The 18,298-nt window shown below is 43.5% G+C and overlaps 1 protein-coding gene across 1 annotated transcript; it reads left to right on the forward strand.

Annotated features, from left to right (window-relative positions):
- Positions 1–1,443: 1,443 nt before the first annotated feature.
- On the forward strand, positions 1,444–18,298 carry jmy (junction mediating and regulatory protein, p53 cofactor). Its single transcript, XM_034547021.1, has 10 exons — positions 1,444–2,814; positions 7,873–8,046; positions 14,216–14,366; positions 14,993–15,162; positions 15,877–16,042; positions 16,303–16,493; positions 16,600–16,677; positions 17,168–17,263; positions 17,359–17,833; positions 17,963–18,298. Exons 1-10 carry the CDS (start codon positions 1,981–1,983, stop codon positions 18,277–18,279), a joined length of 2,652 nt encoding a protein of 883 aa, XP_034402912.1. The 5' UTR covers positions 1,444–1,980; the 3' UTR covers positions 18,280–18,298.

An 18,298-nucleotide genomic window follows, 5' to 3' on the forward strand; every position in this document is an offset into this window, starting at 1 on the left:
TTTAACATTTTTTTTTTTTACAAATGATCTACAGACATTGTTAGTGCTCCTATTTTTGAACCAGAGAACATTTAACAAAGGTATGCTGTGTGTGTGTGTGTGTGTTAAACTGGATGTCCAAAGGGAGTTGTGATTTCCTGTGTTTGTCTGCAAAGTGATGTGGAAATATTAGGATGTCGTATTCCTAACTTTTTAAATGGATATAATGCATGACCTTCACCCAGTGCACCACATTTAAAACTTTTCCTTTGAAAATAAAGTCAAAATCCTGAGTGGAAAAGCCCCAAATAATCATAAATAAACGTACCTCGTGATATCATGTCAGGACCAACCAATTCTGAATGTCAGGGGTTGAAGGTAAACACAACATGAAAGATGGATACTAATCTTATATCATTTATGAATTATTATTATTTTAAGGGTTTTGTATATGTATATATATACACATGACATTATGGTGAGACAATAAATAAGAACACAAACAACACAACGAGCAGAATTGTTACAATGAAAATAAATGGAGGGAAATATAATATAGCAAGTGAGGGATATTTTCACCATAAAGTCCAAAGGAAGATATTTTTCGTTTTTTATTTAATCGATTTGCTAGTTCTAAATCGACATTTCTAGGTTGTTTATAAACGACTTTATTTTGTCCTAGTTGGCTTGCCGTCTCTAACCAGTAATCATCACGTTCTCTGCGGCCTTGCGTCATGGATTTGCCCACGTGCAGATGTTTATGCCCCTCGTGCACGTCTGCAGATAACAAAGATAAACTGAGAGAGCGATTGGAAGAAAGCGAAGGATGGATTGAGGACAACTGACAACAATTTTAATTAAAAACATAACATTATAGAATAAGAAAACTAATTTATGCGGATGTATTGTAATCCTTTGCATTTCGCTTTGTTTAATAAACTCTCCTTTTAAAGGGACTGTTGTGCTGCCTTCAGGTTACATGGGACAAATGTGCTTCCTCTTCATGCTTCAAAGGTGATCGTTTATAGACTTGTTTATAGACGTTTTAATATATCTATTATATTCATATACACCTAGTCCTGTCTATTATGTATATACAAATATATATATTATAATATATACATATATATAATATATACATAGTAGTCAACGTTTGTATATATAGTAGTAATAGTTTAAAGTAAAACGAGCAAAAATAATTACATTTAAATATATTTATAACATAACATATATGAGCAAAATAACTACGTACTACTTATCAAACAATAACTTAAATACTAAAGTGGTAGAAGTATTGCCAAATGCAAAGAATTGCATTTCGTGCTAAGACTTTCACTTCTTTAAAAGTATTTCTGATCGCGTCATTAATCGCTGTTATTTCTTATTCTCACCACGGATTCTGAACGCAACACCGTGCACCAGTTAAATCCCTCCCCGGATTTGACAACACGCACGCACCTTGTCTGCTTGTAAACAGAAGCTCACACGTGACACAGAGAGCTCGAGCCGCGCGACCGCATTGTCTGCTCGCGGACAAAGAGCGACACAGTCAGCGTTTGTTTCAACTGAGAACGAGCGTCGTCAGGGGGGGTGAGTGTGTGTGTGTGTGTGTGTGTGGTGGCAAGTAAACAGGTAAACAGGTAAACAGGCATGTGACACGATGACAACAACCGTCATTGCGGAGCCGACTTTCCGCCGCTGTATCCGCGCGCGTGCGGCCAACTGAACTTCTTCACGTCTGGATACCCCCCCCCCCCCCTCCAAATCCGTCCGCTGCGCGCGCGCCAGTGGCAACGGTTAAACACAAAGCCGGGACCTCCTTTGTGTCACCGTTTAATTTATTTCGTCGGTTGTTTTACTTTTTTGTTGTTGTAAACAAACCTCACTTTTATGGATGACGTCAGCTAGCTAGCAATAGAGCCGTTAGCCGTGACGTCAGAATATTTTTTTTTTTTAGCTCTCGTAATCTTTTTTAAGGGGGGGGGGGTTATTTTATATGAGATGTCATTCACGATGGAGGATAACTTGGAGGCCGAATGGGTGTCCGTCCGTCCGAGGGTCTTCGACGAAAAAGAGAGGCACAAATTCGTCTTCATCGTGGCCTGGAACGTTGTCGAGGGAAAGTTCGCCATAACCTGCCACAACAGAACCGTCCAGAGGCGGACTACTTTTCTCCTGGACCCGCTCCTTCCGCCGCCCGGTGCCCCCGCGGTAGAAAAACACGCGAAAAGTAGGAAAGATGAAGTCTGTCACGCGGGTAAAGTTAGACCGCACTCTGTCCCGAAAGGAAAGCCCACGATAAAGACTATTGTTGGGGATAACAATGCTTTAAAACCCGGCGGTTTAAAGTCGTCCGAGTGCGTCGGCCCCGCGTTGGGCTCCTGGGATGTTGTGATACCAAAGGTGATAGATATCGAGCTCCTGGACTCCCCGGATGATGGAGACCCAGAGGACGGCGACGGCAGCGGGCGTGAGGACTTCAGCTGGGCCGGCCTGTTCTCCTTCCAGGACCTGAGGGCGGCCCACCTTCAGCTGTGCTCCGTCAACTCGGACTTGGAGCCGTGTTTGCCCTCCTTCCCGGAGGAGCAGTCCGGCGTGTGGTCGCTGCTCTTCGGGGGTGTCGTCGCCGAGGTGTCGCAGGGGGAGACCGAAGCCCTGTGCTACCAGCTGCAGGTGTACCTGGGTCACGCGCTGGACACCTGCGGCTGGAAGATCCTCTCTGAGGTGCTTTTCTCCGGGAGCGAGGACACTGATGAGTACTACGAGAGCCTGAGCGAGCTGAGGCAGAAGGGCTACGAAGATGCTGTGGCGAGGGCCAAAAGAAGCATGCAAGAGGTAAATTAACTTGTGTTTTCATTTGGTTTGAATGAGATGCGGGTGTGATGGGAATCTTTTGGTGCTTGATGTTTATAAAACCACATTTTACAGCTCTAGATCACATGGGAAGGGTCAACCGCCGCCCCCTTAAAGAACATGGTTTTTCACAGCATAATTGTGCTTCATAGTCCGCTTATTCTCCTCCTCTTCCTTTGTCCCCCCCTACCCCCCTGTGATCTACCATCTGTTGCTGCACAGTCACAGACCTTGTAATATGATCTGGTCTGGTCAGACATCTCAATCTACTTGGCTGAACAGTTTAAAGGGAGTACAATAAAAATAATAATAATAGGAGAACAACTAGAGGGGGGAGTTACAGACATGGTGTGTCACAGCTGTTGAGATTGTTTCAAGTGTTAAAGGCAGCTGTAAAGGTGTCGGGGAAGCTGAAGTATTTTTGTATATATGTCTGCAGCGAATGTGACATATTAAGTGGTAGAGGAAGTATTCAGATCCTTTACTCAAATAAAAATACTAATACTACATCGTGAAACTATGTAAAAGTTCTTTTATAAACTCCTTTTTATATATACGGTTTGCTAGTTTAATCTACAGCATTGCCTCATATTCAGCTTTGTGACGAGGCATTTTCCGGCTCACCCAAGAGGCTTTTTAAAGAGTGTATTTAGCTGAAGAAGTAGGAGGATTTTCTCAACACATAAAGTCATGATCACAGTTACTATTTTTAGAGACGACAAAGCCTCAGGGAGAGTCGTTCACCTCTATTGTTTTTGTTCAGCTGAATGATTCGGGACTTAACCCAACCAGGAAGAGATTACTTAATGACAGAGCTCAGAAGCAGATGGTGACCAATGTTGCTGCACCTGGTTTTTATTAAAGTGACACAAATAGATATGGTTTCTAAAATCTAGTGGGGCTGCAGTGACAACTGTCAGAAAATAGTGAACAATGTCTGGTTTTGTCTGAGCAACGGCCCAAGATCCAAAGTTTGGTATCATGTATTGCAAAAAAAGGTTGTCCGACAAATGGGTGCCAGTTTTTCTTCCGACTGTCGGCTCGTTGGAGCGCGAAAACCTGGTTGATTCTCTATTTTGAACCTATTTAATGATTTCAAAGATTTTTAGATGGACAGAAAATAAATCTTAGTACAGGTCTGTTTTATTAGATGTTTCTCCATCTTCCTTCTACTAAATACATCTTGACTGTAGGTGATATAATTAAAAGTGCTGACCTGCACTGAAAAGGTTTACTCTTGATTTAATGATATGTTGTTAAGGAGTGTACATGTGTAATAATTAATCATCAGAGTACGCTCTAATGTACCGTGTAGACTTAATATATTATGTGATAAGAGAAAAGTATAAGGTGAGCATTACTTGGTGGTGTATTTTCGGGACCCTGGTGGTTTGGCGTGTATGGAGCAGATGGAGAATCACTGTGGTGTGTTTAATCACAAAGTGCCGCCCCAATCTAAGCCAAGATTAGCCAAGCTAAGACCAAATATACACAAAGACAGACCGGTGGTTGAAAACCTTCCACAGACGTCGGGCGTGTATCTTGTCAATCGTTGACCAGAGACTTGTTTTCCCTTATCTTGTTGTTTAAACTGAATTAGGCTCTCCGACGGTCAACCAGACACGTTGCAAGCTAATAGTTACTAATAGTTAATAGAATGGCTTTGCTTTGTAGTTGTTATTGTGTGATGAGGGGGCGGGTGGATAAAGTAACGCAGCATGGTCAAACCAGACTTTTGTAAACCGTGAAGTCCAGTCTTATACAGATGCACTGAAAAGTCTTATTTTAGGATATTAATTTAGCTTTTACAGACCTCCCTTTTTAAGTACGGGATTACCCAAGTTAGGAATCCTAAATTGTAACTCAAAGACGAAATATAATGATTGAAAGGCTTCTTACACCGTACGATGGCGCAATAAATTGCCGAGACCATTTATTATCGACTGCCAAAAGTAATTAACAAAAATAAGGACTCAAATTCACAGTTCTAGCTTCTAAGATGTCTGCGATGGGACATAACACACTAATGGGGAATTCGGTAAGGAGGCACCCGGCGTGTAAAAGCTGCTAATACACATTTAAGACTGCAGCAATTATTTTCATTATCAATTAATCTGCTGATTAGTTTCCACACCTTTTTTTTTTTTAAGTTGATACATTTAAATGTCTTGTGCAACAAAACCAAAACAACAATCAGTTCACTGTTAGGAAAAACAACAACAAGGAAAACCAGCTCAGTCGTATTTATAAAGCTGGAACATTTTGGGCATTTCTGCGCTTGTCATAAGTGTTGTTGTATTCTACATTTTCTGCCGAATAGCTAAGCGTTTATCGACTAATATCTCAGACTTTAATTTCTCGCTCTTTACACATTTTACTGTCACTAGTCACGCTGAGTGTGCCGCTGACGTCGCTGTGGGATCAGTCCACCGCACTGTGGCTTTGTGGGGACAACATTTCAAGCTTTAGTTTGTTTACATTGCATGATTCATTGTTTGTGTGTGCCGACACATTTATTTATCTTTGAGCCGACGGCTGTAATAGTGTGTGCACTTTACCCTTTTGCTGTTACCATTAATGCAAAAAGCATTTAACACGGTGAAGATTTAACCCACTTGACTCACATGTGCTGGCAGCTCTGCAAAAAGAGCCTTGCTATTGAGTTCCTTAAGCTAACTGCTATTCCCCTTTAGCATCCATGTCTCCGAAATAGCATTCGGTTCACTCAGAGCTGTTAAACGGTGTCGAGGCGTTTTCCTCGTGTGAGAGACTTCAATTAAAAGGCACTGGATGAATTGGCACTAATGATAATGCTTACGTGTCTGTAGTTAAGTGTAATATTGTAGTTCATATCACTCTTTTTTTAATTATATACTCATTGCACTGTGGAGTGCTCGCCATACGCCGTCGTGTATATTTGAATGACGTCTTTTAAATAAGTTGGAAGAGTGAGAGATGATTACAATCAATTTTGCACTCTTGACGTTAAGAATGTCAAATATTTATCTTGACAACCTTTTTTTTAAATTTTTTTTATAATAACTAATTTTCTTCACAGTTTGCTCGGAAAACATTCATTTTGATGACCGAACTTTGTGGAACGATGCGACTTCTCTTCACTTCCACCGCACTGAACCTGCCAACTCTCAACATCGCATGAGTGAAGTTCAACCACGCGTTAAAACTGGGGCAGCCGCTAACGATCATTTCAATTATCTAGTAATCTGCTGATTTATTAAACCTGTGGGTGGATTACGCGTTTGATCGTTGGTCCACGGTTTATCTCGCTCACTTCTGGAGTCATCAGCCTAATATTCGTTGTGCTCATACTTAATCTGTTGTCCTTGATTATGTATCGGATAATTTTCAGATGTATTCCACACCCAATTCATCCACTCCGGTTCAGCACCGTTGGGCATTTTTGCTGAGGGGAAAAAAATATTTAAAAACAGCTGAAGATGACGTAATTCATCAATTAGTCAAATCATTGTTTTGGCTCTAATTAAGACAGGTAGCCCTGCTGCTGCAGACTCATCAAGCAATCACAGGCCCTCAGGCTTCTTTCCTTTTCATCAACAACATGATTTGACTATGTTAATAACATTACAGCAGGACATGTTGCATTATACCAACAAAAACGTCTCTGTCTTCAAAGGAAGTAGTGAAAGAGAATCCGGTGTCTGAGATTTCTTTATTCCACCACTTGTATGAGTAAGGGTCTCACCGGTATATACATGATAACACTTTGTAGCTTGTAGCTCGTGCCCAGGCAGGAGTCGGCTCATTTAGCCCGGGGGGGGGGCTTCCTGGCGAGCAGCGACTGCAGGGGCATGCAGTCGGTCAGTGGTTACCAGGGAAACGCAGGGCCAAGGTAAACAGTGGGAGCAGTGTTTGGAGCTGAATCGTGCAGTGTCTATCCCTCAACGTGGAGGGCTTTGGAAAAGCAGCCCGGAGTAAATATAAGAGTCTCTATTCATATCTATGGCTCCTCGCAGAGAGAAGAGCACTTTATCCACCGCTTCGGACGATTATTTGGGTGGCGGCACGTTTCAATATTATCCGAGGCCCAAGTGAAGGAGACGCATTGTTTTCCTTGTGAATTGGAGCCACTGGTTTCTAAGAGCTGGGAGATGAATTGTGTTTGTGTGTACAATAGCGTTTTTTTATAGCGTTTATCTCGCGAACAATGAGCAGTCTGTGGACGGCAGGACATATGGTACGAATCGGCAACAGTTTATTCTCATTGTGATACACTCCAACGATATATTTTATGATTTAGTTACTGACCACACAGACTCTCCCACACTCCGATCTCCAACTTTCATAGATTAGGTATGGATTTTTATACTTGTTTAGGATTGTAATCATGAATTGGATTCACTGAACAATACAATCCAGTTCTTCTATTGACATTGTGAAAGCTAGCATCACAGCACAGTTTTATTTATAACACACTAATAAATAGGCTCTTGTGTTGTGCATTTGACAATATATTGAATTTCTTCTCGGTTGGCTGTGTTTAGAGGAAACTCCTGCTGATGGTCAACAAAGGACTAAACTAGAGCTGCAACTGACAATTATTTGGATTATTCCTTCTGAAGATTACTTTCTCCAAGTCTTTTTTTCCCTCGCCACCAACAGTCCAAACCCCAACATATTCAGTTTACTACCATAGATTAATTTTAGAACCTGGAGCCAGTGGACCTTTGGCATTTTGCTTTTTAAAGAAATACTTAAACAGAGTGCGCAACTGTTTTTAAGGATATGATGGAGCCTTTTTAAAGAAAAAAAGGGTGCCTCTTTTCTTTATTTTATGTCTTCAGTAGGAGCCAAAAGCCAAAGTCAGAGTAGGGAAGTCAGAACGTGTTAAGAGACGGACTAACACATTGTTGCCTTTTCATGGGATTTGTTGACTATAAGAACATTATTTGTCCCTTTTTTAACATTTAAGTAGAATATGCGGTGGATCTCTGCTCCCATTTCCCCGCTACGTCTTTTCATCTCGACATGCATGTTGTTGTTGTTGTTGTTTTGTCCCAGGTGTTGGACAAACACAAAGCCATGGACAGCATGGTGGAGCTGCTGCAGGTGTACTCGGAGGAGGACGAGACGTACGGACAGCTGCTGGAGGCTACGACTCAGCTCTACCACTACCTGCTCCAGCCTTTCAGGGACATGAGGGAACTGGCCATGTTGCGCAGACAGCAGATTAAGGTAACGCACACACACGCACGCGCCGATACAAATACCATCTGTTTTCAGGCTTGATTTTAAGCTGTAGATGGTTAGCTGGTCTGTCCTGGAGCACCCTTTGACCGCCTATCTACTACATTATACTCCACCACCTACAATGCTATTCTTGTGGTTTTAAAAGCAATGGTTGGTGCTTTGAAACAAGCCCTGAACCAGTGCATGGTAATGTCCTCTATTGAGCCCCCTAAGCCCACTGCAATGACATTAGTTGCCGTGACGATGATGATGATGATGATGATGATGATGATGGTGGTGGTGTAGTAGCCGGCATGTAGCTGTGCATCTGTAGGCTGCGTGGAGGGAAGGGGATCAGCCAGAGAGGCTTTCCCCTCCACCCAGAGCGGCTTACCCACCAGCATAAGTATTATCACCGCAGCCACTAAACCACTCAGTAATTCTGCAGCCTCAGCACACTCTTCTGTTTTCCACACTCTTTCTCCACTCCATCTTTTGTTTTTCTTCATTAGAGGTTTGAAAGGGGAAGTAAATCCAGCAGGTTGATGTCCTAACGCATGCCTGGTTGAGTCGACGGTCACACTTGTACTTATTGACCCCGTCAGGAATGCGTTTCTTACACTTAAATCATTGATGCACAAATGCATTTGATAATATTGAAATGCAACAGCAGAATTTGCTGTATTATTGCTTAGTTTACTCTATAGCAGAGGTTTCCTCAATATAATGTTTCATTTTGTCAAATTTATTTTATTTACTTGACTCTCTTACCCCATCACTTTTGATACTGAAGAACACCTAAAACCGTGATGATACTGAGGCAAGTTCTTCAGTGTCTTAAGGGGGCCGTCCTTTTTTTTTTTTTTTCTCCCTGTGACTCCTGAGCAGATTTATGGATGTTAATGTGCGCTGCACATCAAAATGTTGTCCTCCCCAGAAAGTCGCACTACACACAAATGTGTGTCATGTCTGTGTGCTCAGATTTGACTGGGTTATGACTCTGTGGAGGAGTACTATGTTGACTCAAATACCAGGAAGCTGTGCTTTTTAATTGCCTCCCATGAGCTGCAGTTCTGATTTTTAGAAGGAGCGTCTTTTTTTTCTTCTATTATTTCCAAACTGATTTACGGACGTTTCTATTGATATATAAATCACTCTGAATCTGAAATGACGTGCATCACACTAGACCCAGTTAGCGCTAAACCACTTCCTGTTGTCGTATTCAGATCACCAACATGCACCTTGTCCCTTTCACCTCGCTCCGGATCTTTACCTCACGTCTTTCCCACAGTCTGAGTAGTCATTGGGCATAAATAAGAGAATACAGATGTGAATCTTTATCACGATGACATCCAATAACATGCTTTGCTTCATGGGATTGGCAGCAGAAAGTAACGTACACAACGCTGTTCTTTTTCTAATATTAGAACAGGACATCCAAATTAAATGACGCGATGTGAACAGGGATTGATTTCAGACTTTTGTAACTCGAGTAACTCTACTCCCCCCCCCCCCCCCCAGCTCCCCCGCTGTGTTCAGGTGTGTCCATTTCAAGGTGGAGTCCAATCCAGTCAAAGAACACACACACACACACACACAACAGAGGAGAACGCCGGTCGAGAGGCAAAGATAACAAGCTTTATCGCACGGCAAGAAATAATAAGAGCGGAACATTTGATTGTGTTTTTAAGAGTATCGCGTGCTGTGCAACTGGACACACGCTGTCTTCTCTCTCTGAAGTCTCTTCAGTCTTCTGTTGTGAGAACTTTCCCGTCTCTAAACTACATTCCTCGCACAGCTCGCTCACCCTGCGTCGTGTCATCACCGACAAACACAAGTGACTATGTGTGTGTTTGTGTGTGTTGCACTATGATGGTATTTAGGTTATTGGGGCGGGTGCTGCTCTACATTTAGAGATGTATGGAGCGGTTCTTCTTTAAGGATTGGTCCTAAAAACACCAATAATCGTATTTACTAACAAGTAGAGTGTGCATATTAAAAATATAAAACTTCTTCCTCTGTGTCATAGAGCTCCATTTGTTGCTTGTTTTGAGCGACCAAAAAAAAACCCCAAAAAAAGGGTTGATTTAATCGACAAATCTATAAAACTTGAGTTGCTGACGTTGTCAAAGATGTGTTAGAAATCTATATTTTATAATGTAATTATTAATGGTTCAGTTATGTAAAAGCTTCCTAGAGAGCCATCTTCTCTCTCTGCAGCCCTCAATACAAAACTGGAGAGAAGCGGATGTTTAGGAGGCCGCAGGGCGTCTGATAAAAGATACTTTGCAGTTGCATTGTGGGAATCGCAGTGTGCAGAACACACACTGGAGGCTAAAAATCAGGTGTCTTGCGAGTTGCCGGAAACGGTTCAAATCACGAATGGAGGTGTGCAACCCCCATCCGGTCCTGCTTGTTTTGGACGTGCTTTTGCGGAGCATCTGAACATCTGAAGAAAAAAAAAAAAGTTTCCACTTCTACCGCCTGCTCCCCCGGGGCGATCCAACGGCTGGGAACAAAGCTGCATGCAAATGAGTCCTTGACGCCGGCACAGGCGGTTGGTTTCTCCCAAGCTGATGAGCCCGGGGATCTTTTTGTGACCTGTAATTTACATACAGTTTGCATCCTCCTTAATGTCTCAGTGTTGATGCGAGGAGGACCATTCTAAGTTGATTTGGGCCTACAGGCCGTCCTGACCTCATTTGCTCGTGTGAAAACACACGGAGAGGCACAAGGAAGTTGGAAAGCAGACAAAGTGCTTCAAACTTAAAAAAGAAAAGCCGGAGATTCAAATCAACTAGAAGAGGAAACGTTGCTCAGGAGGTTGAGACGGGTTTGTTAGCTGTGGGTCGTATTCATATGCTACACAGGTTGAGCTTTACAGTGATTTAGTGCTATAACTAATGATTAATTAAATTATCGAGGGATCTTTTATTTTCTTGGTTAATTTTATGATCTATAAAATGTCCGAAAATAGAGAAGTGTCCATCGAAACCTTCACGTTTCTTGATTTTAAAACATCAAACTGTTAATATTATTGTTTTATTTGATTTGTTCTATTGCTGTCCTGGCATGTTTTAATCCTGTTTCCAACATGTACTTTTTTTGCTTTTATTATTGTTATTATTATTATTATAACGTACAACAAGGATGAGTGGAAAATCCTCCCAAATAGAGAAGTTGAAACTTGAGATTTTTCTTTTTATAAATTAAATCAATGATTTAAAAAAAATTGGCGTTTCAGCTTCACAGTAAAATTGAATCTCTTGTCTATAACTATAACTTACAACTTTACTGACTCAGAGGGTGACGGAGCAGACGGAGCCGTGAATGAACCGCTCACCTGAATGAATCCTCAACAAAGGGTGTCGAGTGCGTCGGTGAACGGGGCGTCGTTGGGCGGCCGTGTCGGGCTCTCTGGGCGGTGTCGGTGTCGGTGTCCCGTTTGCCTGCGGGGGTCAGAGGGCAGTCGTGAATTAGAAATGTGGTTTCTCTCTGTAAAGCGTCTGGGATACTTATTTTTTTTTTTGTCCCGCGGCGAGCTCCAGTTACCGTTGCAACTGCGTTTTGTTACATGGAGACGATTGTCATGGCAACTGCTGTGTTCACCTCCCAGCTGTCGACATGTACTCTCATTTATAACTCTCACATGAGGTAAATAATGCCTGAATTACATTATAGTGCTCCTGAAATGTTTATTTTGAGCGAGCTTTTCTAATTAAATACATCGTGACTCAATTGATTAAATAAATATTCTAGGGTTAGTCAACTTATTTCCTCAAATAATTAAACGTACCTTTTTAAGCTGACGTCTTTTTTTTCGGTTCATCAACTAATTGATCAATTTCTTCCGCTCCTAATCATCAAATAAATAGTTCAGACTGCTTATAAATCTGAATTCTCTGTGTATTGTAATGTACATGATGAAGCAGACTCAACCCAGACATTTTCTAATTATGAATACAAAGGTTTCATGAATGAGAGGTGGAGGTAAGACGGCTCCAGATGTTTATGTGATGACGTCATCACCTGCCCAGAGAGGCCTTATCTCATGAAAAGACAATGTGTCAAAACCTTCCTCTGAACACATACATCTCACAAACATATGGTCTCATTTCTTAAAAAGACGTCCAGCGAACGTCTCTTAAACGGTACATAATGGTGCATTTGTTGGAGACGACTATCGGAGGCGGATTAATCCACATTTGGAGCCCTTGTTGGCGTTTCCATGAGCAGGACGTTGAATGTGGGACGAGTCAAAAAAAAATAAGCCACAAGTGTGCATTCATATTAATGAAGGAACGGGTCACTCGGTGCAACAGTGAGGCTCATTGATGTGTTTTTAATCATTTCTTGGCCCCAACAATGGAACTCTATGGGACGAGATGTATATCAGCGGTTGGAGACGCAGACAAAACCCCATTGTTTTTGTTTTGTTATGGACTTTTTAATGAGAGGAGAATATTTGCTGCTAACCTTCAGTGAAGCTCAACACACGCACACACACCCACACACACACACACACACACACATACACACACACACACATGCCTGATAATCACTGCCTAGTATCTCACACTGTTTTAACCAGACGAGAACTGACCTCACTTCTATATTCAGAGCGTTTGACACGTCTGTGTTTTGTCAACCAAGAGGTGTTAAAAGGAAATCACACCTCACGGTTGCCCCCCCCCCCCCCCTCCCTTCCCCATTATGAGTTAATGAACGAATGGTGCTCACATTGTGTGTTATTCATGAGGCCGGAACTGAGCAACAGCAGCAGGTGACAGGTGAGAGGTAAAATGCCTTTTTACGTGATATTCCATCATCTTTTTTTAATTTTTTTTTTTTTTATTCAGTCCGGTGTTTGTGTGATATTTTAAACTCTTTTCACTTTTTCAGAGCATCTCTGCATGTTAATGCTGAGATGAACTCCAGGTACTGTATGCTTTCTGTTCAAGGAGCCCTGAACAGTGAGCTCACTCACTGGGTTTTTGAGTTTATATTTTCTTTTTCTTTTTTACTCCACTCATTCCTAATTTACAGACTTTTTTTTTTTTTTTTTTTTCTTTCTGGTTTCTGACGTAATCTGTCCTCCACGGGTTCACCCTAAAAACCACTCCCTGTTCTTGAGCCTCACGTGCAGACACACACACACACACACACACACACACACACACACACACACACACACACACACACACACACACACACACACACACACACACATACTGTAAAAAGAACGTATGCTAGCTGACACAAATTGAGGCATTTGAGGTTTGTGGGTGTTTTTAGTTTTTGAGCACCTACACGCATCTGTTTCACATTGAGATATTAGTGCACAGCCTTAAGTGCACGAGGCCCTCACAAGGAGTTAATCCGCTTATGTACATTGTGTTCCTTGAGGCGGGGGTTCAGGACACCACGTGGCATTGCTTTTTCACCCCCCCCCCCCATTTCAAACTCTTTTTTTCCACATGGTCTGACCCGAGCTGGTGAAGAGTGAACTCTGGTTGACGTGTGATGTTTTGCCACTTAACATGAACTCATGCCACGGTGTATTCAGAGTTTTTGTTATCAGAGATTCGGTTTCTTTATTTATTGATTGTCCAGCAGGACTACTGGGTTAGTGTTCACTCTCAACATCAATATTACCGCCATCTGCTGTAATGCGCTGGTATTACACCGACCACTGTAGTAAACTGTACTGAACCAGAAGGTTTTCAGGAGAAGAGGTGAGGCAAAGATACGGTGTGACGTGAAGGGGTCATTCTTTTATGTGTAGGACACCGTCAGGCTTTCCTAACTTTGTCAAACAAAGTGTAACAAATATATACTTATATATATATATATATTTATGGGTATAAATGTACTGAATTTATTAATCAATTGTATCGGATACCTGATCCAGCTATTTGAGTCAGTATTTAGCCGCAATCGGTTCAGACTATAAAATGTCCACAGCTGACTCACTGAATTCATTTTACTTCCTGTTTACATTCCTTAAAACTTGATTATCCACCAAAGCAATGTAAGATTATTAATAATAATAATAATAATAATAATAGGAGGGGAAGAAAACTATGACTACAAACTTTTGTCATGTTGCAGTATACCTCCTATAATGGTCGGCTTGAATGACCTGCTTTGACCCCCCCCGCCCCCCCCCCATCAGATCTCCCTGGAGACGGAGCGCCTGGGTCCCCGTCGAGTGGAGGGCCTGAGGAAAGAGGAAGAGGAGTGGCAGAAGAAGGCTCACGCCGCCGTGCTCTCCATACAAGACCTGACCGTCAAGTTCTTTGAAACCACGACCCGGGCGCAGAAAGGTAAGCGCGTTGTGAAAGGAGGCTTTTTATAAAGAGTCTTTTGTCTTTGCTGTGACCTTTTGACCCCTGTGTAATGCTCCATGAAGAAGTGCACTTAACGCTCCAACTATGGTTTTAAAAAAAATAATAAAACAGTCCCAGTCTCAGCTTTCCAACCTCTCGCATACCAAAGAGATTTCTACAAGTCCCTCCTTCCTCCAGAAGTATTTTAATCCTAAAAACCGACTTGGCTATGAAATGTTCGGAAACAGGTCAACATATTTCTGTTTAGACGTGAAACCGGTTTCACTTACCTCCAGTTAAATGTGCACTAAACGCTGCTTTATTTTCCATTTTAAGGGCAGCAACTAACAGTTATTTCCTTTTTGATTAATCTGTTAATTAGTCTGCGATTAGTCGATCGCGGGTTCATTAGAAAATAATGAAAGATGCAGTCAAATATGAAGGTGGCCTTTTTCTGAATAAATCGTACAAAACCCAACGATATTCTGTCCGTCTCTCATTGGAGAAACTGACAGCAGGAACATAATGATTTGATTATCAAAAATAGTTGCCATTTTTAATTGATGATGATGATGATGATGATGATGGTCCATTTCTGACAATAGCGTTATTTGTGTTTGCAGCTTTGCACGAGCGGATGCGCGCCGACCAGAAGAAGTTCGGCAACTCGGCGTGGGCGGCGGCCGTGGAGCGCATGGAGCGGCTGCAGTACGCCGCATCCAAAGAAACGCTGCAGCTCATGAGGGCCAAGGAGATCTGCCTGGAGCAGAGGAAACACGGCCTGAAGGAGGAGGTACACTTCACTGATGAAGATGAGGAGCAACGTGTGTTCTTTAAAAAGCTTTTTACACTATAGTGAGTTCGTCAGAAGCCACGATGACCGGTGATGGAAGAAGTGCGTTGATCTTTTACATAGGGGCAGTACCACGGTGTAGAAATACTCTGTAGAAGTCTTACTTTGGTAAAAGTATTGGCATCAAATACTTATACCAAAAGTCCTAATTATGCAGAGGGGCCCATATCAGAATAATATACTGTATATTAATTTACTGGATTATAGTTATTGCTCTTTCTAACTACTACATATACTGCCAGGGAGTTTAATCTATAATTATAAATCATAACTAATACATTGATTCATATTTAATTTTATTACTAATCTGAATCTGCAAAGTACAAAATATAATGTCTTCCAAAATGTAGTAGAAGTATGAATTATTATTATTATTATTATTATTGTTCTAAAATGGAAATATTTAGTACAAGTTCCTCCAACTTGGCAATAACAAGAGTGAGTGACAAACACCTCATGGCTGACCTCATGGCTCAGACATCCTGCAGTGCAGTGAAAAACATCCTGCTGTAACAGTGGAAATGACTCATTGGCATTGACACTTGCTGTACATGTGTAAATACATGAGACCCCCCCCCCCCCCCAATGCCTTGTGGCAGGCCCCCTCCAGTCTGTGGTTACCAGAGCGATGCAACTGTGCGTCTGTGCTCCTAGATGCAGAGTCTGCGAGGCGGCGAGGACGCCATGCTGCGCCTGGACCAGCTGGAGGAGCTGTACTACGAGCTGCAGCTGCAGCTGTACGACATCCAGGCCGAGGTGCTGCGCTGCGAGGAGCTGCTGCTCACCGCGCAGCTGCAGAGCCTCCGCAGGCAAACGACAGGTGAGCGTCTGGTTCGGGTTGTTTGCGTTTATTTATCGGGGACCGTTAATGAATAAAATATCAAATTCTCTGTTCACTGCGGAGGCATGCGAGAAAACTAAGAGGAGTAATTCATAAACACGTATTCCTTTAATCTCATTTAAAGACGTACGATGTCTTGAACCTTTTAAGAAGACAGTAACAAAACATTTTACTTTTAACTTAAACATTAACAGTTTATAGAGCTGGATTATAACTGATCTGTTCTGATATTGTACCAGAGCGACAGGACGAGGTCGTGTACTACGACGCCTTCGAGAGCCCCGATGCCATGAAGGGCGAAGAGGGTCCCGCGACCCCGACGGCCCCCCTCAGAGACGAAGAAATCGGCGTCCTGCAGCAGAGGACACGGCAGCTCGAGGCCCGAAGGGGGCGCATCACCGCCAAGAAAGTCTACCTCAAAAACAAGAAGGTCAGCGAGGACGACGACGACGATGATGATGGTGATGAAGATGTCTCCGTGAAGACTTTTAGAGCATCGTTTACATCCGTCGTTTTTTTTCTTTTTCTTTAAACAGGAAATCTGTATCGTCAATCACAACCAAAAGATTAAACAGCGACAAGGTAGCAACGTTTCCCTGCAGACTCTGCAACAGGTAAGACTCGGCTACGTTCAGTTCACAAGCATTAGCATATTTAGTTTTATGCGTTTGTGTAATAAATGGAGATTATCCATTAATAGTGGGAAAGAAAACACCATAAAAAGCGACTGACTCTCCTGCAAGTAAAGGCCTTTATTAATAATAATGCATTTAGTTGTAAGTACTTTTATGGCACTTTACATGCTAAAAACAGAAACGGTAAAATTAATAACAATAAATACAAAGCATATAAATTACATTTATAACAGTAAAAAGTTAGCATCACGGGTTAAAAGCTGATTTTAAATAGATGAGGGTGGCTTTAAAGGAGGGGAATGCCTGAGGTGTTGGGGAAGAGAGTTCTAGAGGGGGAGGGTCGGGGGGGGGGGGGCAGTAATGGTTTCTTTAGTGCGAGTTCAAGTGACCGCTTTCACAGCGTTGTTTAATGAGCCGCGCCGCGAGAGCTCGCCCGCACCCCGAACAATCCAACTTGTTTCCTGCACAGGGAGCGGACGCGGAGGAAGACGGCGAAGCCAAGAGCGACGCCAGAGTGAGTCAGGAGAGGCAGCGCACGCTGGACCGCCTCCGCAGCCTCAAACAGGTGAGAAAGCTCACACATCCACTCGCGTTCGGCTCCGTCTGGAGAGCGCCGTGAACTTGTGACTGACCTCCTGGCGTCTGATCTCTCGGTACCAGCGGTATCCCGGCCAGGTGACCCTGAAGTCCAGCCGGTTGCGTCTGAGGAGAGCCGGTCAGCAGCACGGCACCCACTCGGCCGGCGTTCAGACCGACCGCGTCTCCGACCTCCCAGAACTCTCCGCTCCTCCGACGCCCGACGCCTGCAGCCGCGACGGCGTCTCTTTACCGACGGTCGGACTCGATAACCTGGACTCCTCTTCGCCTCCTTTCCTCTCGCTGCGTCCTCTTCCTCCTCCTCCACCACCTGCCCCTCCGCCGCCTCCTCCTCCTCTTCCTCCCTCAGAGGACCAGCAGGAGGGCGAGGCCGGGGGGAGGAATCGCAGCCCAGTGCGGCGTCACGAATGCGAGTCCGAATCTTCCCCTCTTCCCCTGCTGGCTCCATTTTCCCCTCGCTTCTTTGACAGCAGTCAGCTGCAGACGGCGAGGAAGAAGCTGAAGAAGACGGCCTCGCTGGACTCATCGTGGAGGAGGGGTGAGGAGATTCTTTTTAAAACATTTAAATTTAAATGGTGCAAGTGTTTTTCAGTGATACTTTAATACTTTGGCCAGTATCGTTAAACAGGTATTTAAAAAGTCTTCACATTGTGTGTTTTTAACGCAGCGAGCTCCCCGATGGACGAGGTGCTGGCGTCCCTCAAACGCGGCTGTTTCCACCTGAGGAAGGCGGAGCTGCGAGTCCTGGCCCCCGACCCGGACGACGACGGCGACAACATCCTGGCTCAGATCCGGCAGGGCGTCCGGCTGAAGAAGGTGCGGACCCGGCCGGAGCAGCAGCGCCACGCCAGGAGCTTCACGCACTCGGCCGACGCTCTGACCCGCAGCATCCACGAGGCCCTGAGGAGAATCAAGGAGGCGTCGCCGGACTCCGAGTCGGAGTCGGAGGACGAAGGCCTCCCGTGCACTGACTGGGAAAACTAGCTCGCTCCTTTTTTTTTTT

This window comes from Cyclopterus lumpus, chromosome 12, assembly GCF_009769545.1.
Source record: "Cyclopterus lumpus isolate fCycLum1 chromosome 12, fCycLum1.pri, whole genome shotgun sequence".
Taxonomy (NCBI): Eukaryota; Metazoa; Chordata; class Actinopteri; order Perciformes; family Cyclopteridae; genus Cyclopterus; species Cyclopterus lumpus.